We start from the raw sequence: 10063 nt of genomic DNA, 5'->3' as shown, positions 1-10063 counted from the left end.
AAGCACTCAAATGTTTACACTCTTACCACTCTTTTGCTGATTTTTCAATTGTACTTCAGAAACTAAGGTCAACCAACCACAAGGTGCGTTTAATGAAACAAAGAAGAAAACCTAAAGAAAGAAGAAAGAACACAAAAACTAAAAGGAAGACACTGACAATTTAGAAAGTAACACAAGAACTAGGTTTTGTGCTACTTGAAAAATATCACCTAGAGTATAGATAAAAGCAAACAATACTCCAGCAATGTCAAGGAAGTAAAAGAAAGCTTAAACCAAAAAAAAAAAAAAAGAAACTTTGAATTCAAATAAAAACGAACCTGAACAAAAGTTTGAATTTAATTCACTTCAACGCAAATTAAATATGGATCTATTTAAAACTACCCAAAAGGTATCAAAACCCCCACAAATAGAATCAGAAAAAAAAAATTTAAATTTCACTCAGTTCAGCATCATGGACGAAAATTCTAGTGTTAAAAAAAGAATTTGACGTCAAATTAATTTAGATGCAATTGCCTTAAATGTGCACTTTAGGAAATATGCATAATTTCTTTTGTCTCCTAATCTGAATTCAACCCAATTTAAAATTCAAAATTCAAAATTGAATCCCATAAATTACAGCCATCAATCACTACAAAAAAACAGTGATTTAGCGACCAAAATTTTGGTCGCTAAAAGGCAGAATTTGGTCACTATTATGAAATAGCGACCATTTAGCGACCAAAATGAAATGGTCGGTGTTTGGCCAGTCGCTAAATTTTTGGCGACAATCTGGAATTGGTCGCTAAAATAGCGACCAATCAGCGACCATTTTTTGGTCGCTAATTTGGTGTCATGGCAAATTAGGTATTAGAAATATTAGTCGCTAAATGGTCGCTATTTTGGTCGCTAATTTGGTCGCTATTTCATTGTTATTTGATCTCCTCAGGGAAGAGCATTTGGTCGCTGTGTGGAAGTAAATTGGTCGTTAAATTTTGGTCGTTAAATGGTCGCTGTTTTGGTCGCTAATTTGGTCGCTATTTCGTTGCTATTTGATCGCCTCAGATAAGAGCACTTGGTCGCTGTGTGAAAGTAAATTGGTCGTTAAATTTTGGTCGTTAAATGGTCGCTGTTTTGATCGCTAATTTGGTCGCTATTTATTCGCTATTTGATCGCATCAGAGAAGCAATTAATTGCTATTTCGTCGCAAATTAATAGTAAATTAAAAAAATATTTATTATTTAATTTATTTTTGTAGCTGATTAGTCACTAATAAATGCATTTAAATCTGATTCATATTATTTTTTCAATAAATTCATAAATCTGCTATAATATCAATATGTACACACATTCTAATACATAAAACATTAAAGACAATATATACACATAAATTTCATTTCATGATTCTGCAATCTAAAAGTTCAAAACATTACCATAGTTCAATACTAAGGAACTTAAAATATCTCAAAATATATAATGGATCCAAATAGTTTCAAATTCATATCATAAAATATATTATTTAAGTACGTGAGAAATGACATTATGCTAATCCATATGTGAATCACCAAGGGATCTATGAGTTGGAGGAATATCAGACGATGATGGCATCAATGAGGAAGACTGTTGTCCCATCTTCGCTGTCTGTAGTTCATCACGCATTTGAACTATCAGCTGGTTTTGGTCTTCTACAAGTTTTTGCAAACTATTATACTTCTCTTCAAACTTTATCAATTTTAACCAAAAAAAATTAAAAACAAAAATGTAATAGAAACAAATGTGACCATTCAGTTAGCATATAAATTAATTTTTTAATGCAGAACCCATTTTAATGGGTTATCCTAAGTATAGTTTGATGCAATAAATTCAACAATTTATAACAGGAAAAAGATATTTTATTGTCATATAAAAATAAGTTCTCTTTTCACCCTAAATTAAAATTGATGCAATCTCATAAATTACTTTTATTAATAAATTTTTTATTCTAAATTTACGACTTATAGATATTAGAAATAAACCTCTTCATATAAATTATTTTAGTCAAAGAATAATTTTTATCCACTATTAAGTTATACTTAATTTGTAAATAAATGTTTAATAATTTTAGGCTAAATTAGTACCAATCCTAAAAATGGTTTAATTGAACTATTTTTATTTTAATAAATTAGTGCATGTTATGCAGTGATTTAGGTGAATATAAAAATTTTAGTTAAATTGAAAAAATAATTTACTAAAATTATGAAATTGTGTAAAAGATGAGCTAAAATATATAGTTTATCTTTAGTAAAATAGACCCCACAATATTAAATTATATTTTTGTTAACTCAACATGCCACTAAACATATGGAAGAAAAGTTCCAACTTATACTATTTTCTAACTCAATTAAAATTTGAAAAAAAAAAAATTTTTTTCCTGTTTTCTTAAAAGACTTCGTAAAGAAAACTTCAACAGCAGTGTTCAAGGAATTTTGTTCATTTTCCAAAGCTAATATAATGAAAATAATTGTGTGCAATTCTAATAAAAACAGAACAATAAAAACTTTTTTCTAAAAAAAAAAAAAATTATTCAATCAATGAAAACAAGAAGCCCTGTTGGTGAACAATGTCAAAAAAATTGCATAACAAATGGAAAGAAGAGAATTCGAAGGAACCATATTGAGCACTATTATTAGCTTATATTTAGCCCAAAATATTAATAATCTAAAGGGCATGCATATTTAATTTCAGACAACATTTCCAAGTTATGCTAAGCTTTGACAAGCTGGTTTAACCAGCTTCCCAGGGAATGATTAATACACTGCACAAATATAACTACAAGAAACTTACTTTTCCATGTTCAGTTCATGAGAGTGTTCAAGATGGACATGGGGGCAAGCTCTTTCTGGTTCTCCTTTTGTCCATAAAATGTTGAGATCACCTCTTTTCTTTCCCAATGTCAGAAAGGTTCCTGCATCAACGTCCAAATTTTTTCATTTTATTGAGCAAATATAAACATAAACATCAACATCACGTTGATTGGCAGTTCTTAATTTGTTCTGATTGCTTTAAGCAAAAAAGAATTACCAAGAGTGAATGGGACAATGTAGACACAATTTAAGGACTAAATTTACATTCTATCTTTCATTTATATGGAATGTAGAAAAGCTTACCTGATGAACTATTCAACAGCATTTTTTCCAAGCTTGCACCAGCATCTTGTGGTAGCATAACAGCAGGTATTTTTATGTCAAGATCAGTTTCATTGGGCTCACAAACCATTTTGTAAAGTTCTACAGGAGAAATAGCAGGTTTATTGCAAGATGAGTCACAATGGCAGATATTGACAGTAAACATTTATGCTGTTATGATCAAGTATTCACATATTAAAATCATAGGTAAAGTCAAGGTTATTGGAGTCTCCAATGAAGAAGATAAATTCAAGGAAAAGAAAAAGAACCAAAGGCAGACTGAAAATAGTGCATTGAAAGACAAGATGAAAGGATATGATTTCCAAACATCAGAAGAATTGGATAACATGGAGGAAAAGCACTTATCCAAACAATTCCAACTGGTTGAAACTTACGACCATCTCAGTTGATTGATGAGTTCAGTGATAAAAAAAGGTTAGTTTTCTAAGATGGTAGCATAGAAACATTAACCTTGTCAACTAATGTTGCCTCTACTACTTAAAGACATGCATCAAATAGCAACAGTAAATATATTATTTACCTTTTTGGTTATTTATTATAAGGACAGCAGAAGCACCGGCAGCTTCTGCATTGTTTGCTTTGGTTGTGAATTTGCACTTGCCTCGATCAACCATAATGATATCCCTATCAAGCTAAAATATTCAAAATATACTGGCTTTAGCAAAAAATCTATGGCACACTCCTGATTACAACTGTTAGAAGTTAGAACACATTAGTCGTCCAAAAATAGAGGGGGGAGTGGACCTTTTTCTTGGGAGGAGTACAACAATCTCGAGGATCTGAAAGAGTGAAGCGAGTTTGATTAGCATTTTTCTCCTTTGATACAATGGTGGTGCCAAATCTAGCACCCACGCCAACAAATTCAGCATCCTCTATACCATTGATCCAAGTTTGGACTTTTACCTAACAAAAGCACCACCAAGATTAATGGGTAAATTATACCGACAAAACCCAGAGAACACAAATAAAAGTACAATTTAGTGCAAAATAAGCTTCGCCAGAATATAACTAATGCAACTTCCCTATGAAGTACGAAGCTTTGGCTTGGAACTGAAACATAATAAAAGTCTATGAAGTAATATCATCACATGCTTTTCCTAATTATAGCTCATAAACTATGCACAATTAATAGTATAATTTGAAAACCATAAGAGAACCAGGATGAAAGAAATGGAAGAGTTCAATTATGACCCGAAAAATCAATTTTATCATTCTCTTAACTTTACTTATGAAATTGCTGAAGCTAAACAAAGCAAAAGGACTAGCTAGTTGATATGCTGCTGATGAGTCTCAGAAAATCTAGTCTATTGGTAAAGAAAAAACAAAGAAGAAACTAGAAGCTCCACTTTGACAAATCAGGTTACTAGTTCCATATTACAAAAAAACTTCAGAAAAGGAAGAAGAATATGACACATATCAAGTTAAATAGTTAACCATTTACGATTTTCACCTGCTACTACACCATACAAAAATAGACAAAACCAAAATTCAAACAACCAACCGACAAAATAAGCAACACCCATTTAAGAAATCATAAAACCAAGAACTGGGCCGAAGAGAAAAAGCAGCATTGAAGCTCTACTAAGACGAAGTCGTTCTCGCATCCAGGCTTTTTGGGAGCTGAATCATCGTCATGAACTATGTCCCCAGCTGTAACGGAAGACGGATAAGAGACCAACGAAATCACAATTGTAACAGAGATAACTAAATAGAGCTTCTCCAAATCCATGGATTCCCCCTTCAAGTAAATTCCTTTGAGCGTTCTCTCTCTGCAACAAAAAGCTTAGAGCAGAGAGAGAGAGAGACGCCTCTGCAACTAAATAGAGCACATTACCCCTCACGCCACTGGAGAGAGAGAAGGAGATATCGGGATAGAGATGATTTTATCGTCTTTTATCGTCGACTGGGTAGAAATAGGAGACGTCGCCGCTGCCGACTGGGCTGCCGGCACTCTTCAGTGAAGTGGGGGAGAGAGGCGTTGATTGGGAATTATGGGAAGGTAATCGGGGGAGAGAGGCGCGGACGGAGAGAGGGAAGTTTGACTCAGAGCAAAATGGGAAAATAGAAGAGGGATTAGGGTTAGTTTTGTTAGTATAGCTAATTAGTGATTAGGGATTAGGAATGAGGGATTTCGGTTAGTTTTCTTAGGAATTAGGAATTAAAGATTAGAAATTAGGGATTAGGGATTAGAATTAGGGATTAGAGTTAGGGATTAAGAATTAGAGATTAAGGATTATGGATTAGAGATTAGGGTTAATTTTGTTAGAAATTAGGGATTAATTAGGAATTAGGGTTAGAGATTACTGATTAGTTATTAGGAATTAGGGTTAATTTTATTAGGGATTAGGGATTAATTAGGTATTAGATATTAGGGGTGCAGAATTCGGTTCAAACCGAAAAAACCGATCGAATCGAATCGATTTGAAAATTTGGTTCGGTTTTTTATACATTTTGGTTTGGTTCGGTTTTAAATTTTAAAAATTTTAATTATTTCGGTTCGGTTCAGTTTTGATAAAAAAAAACCAAAAAAACCGAACCGAACCGATTAATGATAATAATATGTTTTTTCAATAATATAGAGAAATTAAATCATATTAAGATTAAAATATTTTAATTAAATTTTAAAATACTAAAAATAAAGTGTAAAAAATAAAAAAATTATTAAAAATCGAAATCGATCAAATCAAACCGAATCGAACTGAATCAGACCGGTTCGATTCGATTCGATTTCTGATCAAAATCGATTCGGTTCGATTTTTATAAACACTAAAATTTTGATTTTTGATTTATTCGGTTTAGTTCGGTTTTGAACCGAACCGACCGAATGCTCACCCCTAATAGATATTAGGGATTAGGATTAGGAATTAGGTTAGATTGTTCCTTAAATTGTCAAAACGACGTCGTTTTGAAATCACTTAATTTAAAATTTTAAATAAAATAAAATTTAATTAAAAATTAAATTAAAACTTTAAAAATAAAATAGTCACTAATTGGTCGCTATTTAGCGACTAATTATTTTAGTCGCTAAATATGGTCGCAAAATATCCCCGCCCAAAAAGTTGTCGCAATTTCGTCGCAAATATGGTCGCAAATAACTCGCGCCATTAATTCCCGCTAAATTTAGCGACCATTTTATATTTGGTCGCTAAATAGCGACCAATTAACTACCGAAAATTGGTCGTTAAGCTTTTTGCTAAATAAATATATTATTTCATTCATTTAGTCGCAGAATGGTCGCTGATTGGTAGCTATATAGCGACCAAAAAATATGGTCGCTAATTTTGGTCGCAATTTCACAGTTTTTTTATAGTGAATTGAGATAGATAAGGCAATATAGATGAAATAGGAAGTATATCATAATTTCGGCCATATCAAGATAAATAAGGCAAAGGCGATTTTTTTTATTTTTTTTATGAATTTCGAATTTTTCTTTCAAAAGAGATTATGTGATGATTGATAATTAAGAAAGTGCAGCCATAGATACACAAACTTTCACCGAAACCAATAAGGAAGAAAAGGAAAACTCAAAAACCCTAAATCCTAAAATAAATCAGAATTTACCTCACTTTGGCTATGGTACCAACTGACGTGGAACCCTATGGCACAAGCCTCAAATCCACACGCACAAGTAGATATGGAATCCAAAGATTTGATAAACCCACCTCCTATGGCACCCACACTTAGACAAGCTGAAACACCAATGATCGAAAGATTTAGATGAGAATCTGACAAACGCCACAACGAATAGTTGATAAGTTAGTCAAGATTCCTGGTGCAATTGATGAAAGCAAATCCTCACTCTCACTCAATGCAATACACGCCAAAGGCATGAAAAGAATTCTGAAAATTTAGATTCAAAGCTGCCTCTTACAAGTGTTTCTTATCCTTATATAGTAAGGAGAGAAAATAAAATCCTAAGACACTCTTTTTTAGGTCTGGCGGAACTACACACAAAACCCAAGCCCAATCACACGCTAAAATAACACATCAAATACATAAGTATTAAAATATAAGTCCAAAACATGGCCCAACACTCTAAAACTTAAAAGATAAAATATGGCCAGAATACAATCCCAAACAAAGCTAAAATAAAACAAGTGTTTAAATAATAAAACATAGTAATCCTATCATAACAAAGCTGAATCTTCACAAAAGTCTTTCTTGATCTTCACTTTAGGCTTCCCTTTGTATAGTTTTAGCCCATAGGTTTAATTAGGCTTCCTAAGCCTATGATTGCAAGTATTGCACTAAATTTGCCCCATATGAGTTGAAGCACACCCCAAATATATATGGATCATATGAATATGATTTTAAACTCCCTTTAGATCCATTTGAATGATATAAGTTTGCTCAACACCATTATTAGAAATTTGTCCTATTGGATCCATATCACTCTTCTTTCTCCATCTTCCCTCCTTGAACTAGTCTTGCCAACCTGTTGTTCAAATCCCTATAATAGTGTGAAGGGATGAATCTCTGGCGCATCAATTCTTTATCTCGGACTTGAGGCCTATTGGAATTAAGAGTTCTTTGAGGCATTCTTATAGAAGTGGGAGCTTGTTAGACATTCAAACTCTCCATAGTTTCAGTCAACCTCTCAAGAGTCTTATGAAATCTTCTAAACTCACCACGAACTGATTTTTTGAAGAGCTTATAATTACTAGCCATGTCCCATTCACTTTCATCATCACTATCCACCACATGCTTGTCTTTACTCATCCTACCTTAAATCAACAAAGAACAAAGAGTACTAGCAAATATTGTGTTAGAAAAGAAAGCACTCAAATGTTTGCACTCTTACCACTCTTTTGCTGATTCTTCAATTGCACTTCAGAAACTAAATTCAATCAACCAACTACAAGGTGCATTTAAAGAAACAAAGAAGAAAATCTAAAGAAAGAAGGAAGTGCGCAAAAACTAGAAATAAGAGACTGACAATTTGGAAGGTAACACACGAACTAAATTTTGTACTACTTGAAAATTATCACCTAGAGTATAGACACAAGCAAACAATACTCTAGCAATGTCAAGGAAGCAAAAGCAAGCTTAAACCAAAAACAGAAATTTAGAATTCAAATAAAAATAAACCTGGACAAAAGTTTGAATTTAATTCACTTCAAAGCAAATTAAATATGGATCTATTTACATCTACCCAAAAAGGCAAGTACCCCACAAATAGAATTAGAAAAAAAAAATTTAATTTCATTCAATTCAGCATCATAGACGAATTTTCTGATCTTAAAAGAAGGATTTGATATCAAATCAATTTAGATGCAATTGTCTTAAATGTGCACTTTAGGAAATAGGCAGAAAATTCAACCTAATTCAAAATTCAAAATTGATTCACATAAATTATAGCCATCAATTGAGACACGTAAGCCAATATAGATGAAATAGGAAGTATATCACAATTTCGGCCACATCAAGATAAATAAGGCAAAGGCAATTTTTTTTTCCTTTTTTTTTTACTAAACAAGAGTAATCCTTGGAATTTTCACTTTCTCTTTTTTATGGATTTCGAATTTTTCTTCTAAAAGAGATTATGTGATGATTCATAATCAAGAAGGTACAGTCATATGCACAGAAACTTCACCGAAATCAACAAGGAAAGAAAGAAAAACTCAAAAACTTAAGAACCTAAGATAAATCAAAATTTACCTCACTTTGCCTCTAATACCAACTGACGTGGAACCCTGTGGTACAAACCTCAAACCCACACGCACAAGTAGATATGGAATCCAAAGATTTGATAAATCCACCTCCTATGACACTCCACACTTAGAGAAGCTGAAACACCAATGATCGAAGGATTTAAATGAGAATTCGACAAACGCCGCAACGAATAGTTGATAAGTTAGCCAAAATTCTTGGTGCAATTTGTAATACCCGGCTAAACTCCAGCGTCAGAATTTCATCCTTCCGATGGAATCTCCATTGGAAACCAAAATTTCTGAAGCTGGAATCTCCTTAAAAAGGGTAACATAAGGTTTTTATTAAATGAATTTTGAAAAATTTTAAGGTTTTAAGAAAGAAAGAAAGAAAAGAGTTTTGAAGAAAATAGTTTTGGAGGGGAAAAATCAGGTTCGGCCACTGAACCTTAAGTTCGGCCGCCGAAAGTGGTGCCGCGGGACCTCCTCTTTTGGCCCCCGAAGGTAGTTTATCCAACCACCTATAAGAGGCCTTCAGCCTGAAAATGAGAGTTTTTCTCTCCATTTTCGGGTAGAGGTGAGTCTTTGCCACCCTTTGATGCTTTTGTGGTTTTTCCTTCAAATCCCTTAAGAAATTCATGAGTTTTGTTTTGTTTTTGAAGATTTGAGCTTGAATCCGAGTTTTTAAACCTTAGAGATCTCCGGAGATCATTTTTCTCTCATCTCCAAATTTGAGTTGCTACTACCCTTAGATCTCTAAGAGGTAAGCCTAGATCCTTGTTTTTCTTGTGTTTTAATTAAGTTTTAAAAAGGGTTAAGGGGTTAAAAATGCATGATATGGTTAGATCTAAAAGTTTTAGAGTTTGTGTTAGCTTTGATGATGAATGTTTGCTCTTATATATTTTTGTTGTTGCTTATTGGGAAATAAACTAGTTTCTATGTCCCATATGCATGTTTGAGTGAGTATGCATGCTTTTGAGGAGTTGGGTGTGAGGATTGGAGAGTTGAGTGGCTGTATGCATAGAGCAGATTCGGGTTCTGCCTTGCTGGAGAACCCAGGTTCGGTCGCCGAAGCAAGGTTCGGCTGCGAACCTGCTTGTGGAGGCAGCCTTTTGGCCGCCTAACCTGCCCCCGAAAGCATGACTTTCGGATATGTGATGGGGTTTCCGAAAGTCCCTGACTTTCGGATCTGTGAGGAACCTTCGGCCGCCGAACCTGCCGTCGAAAGTCCCCTGCCCAGCCTTCCTTTGCTGG

At 33.5% G+C, this 10063-nt stretch overlaps 1 protein-coding gene across 2 annotated transcripts; it reads right to left on the bottom strand.

Annotated features, from left to right (window-relative positions):
- Positions 1–1345: 1345 nt before the first annotated feature.
- LOC110616843 (signal peptide peptidase-like 2) lies at positions 1346–5234 on the bottom strand. Of its 2 annotated transcripts, none has more exons than XM_021759340.2 (6): positions 4702–5234; positions 3906–4064; positions 3682–3793; positions 3123–3242; positions 2800–2920; positions 1346–1661 (listed from the first exon to the last, which is right to left on the bottom strand). In XM_021759340.2, the coding sequence occupies exons 1-6, from the start codon at positions 4888–4890 to the stop codon at positions 1628–1630; spliced, it is 735 nt and encodes a 244-aa protein (XP_021615032.1). In that variant the 5' UTR covers positions 4891–5234; the 3' UTR covers positions 1346–1627. The 2 variants fall into 2 exon arrangements, with proteins under 2 accessions (XP_021615032.1, XP_021615035.1); XM_021759343.2 differs by having other exon boundaries at positions 4744–5234.
- Positions 5235–10063: the final 4829 nt, after the last annotated feature.

Source organism: Manihot esculenta, chromosome 6 (assembly GCF_001659605.2).
Source record: "Manihot esculenta cultivar AM560-2 chromosome 6, M.esculenta_v8, whole genome shotgun sequence".
NCBI lineage: Eukaryota > Viridiplantae > Streptophyta > Magnoliopsida > Malpighiales > Euphorbiaceae > Manihot > Manihot esculenta.
The sequence above is the reverse complement of the archived record's forward strand: the minus strand, read 5'-3'. Positions and strand labels throughout refer to the sequence as shown.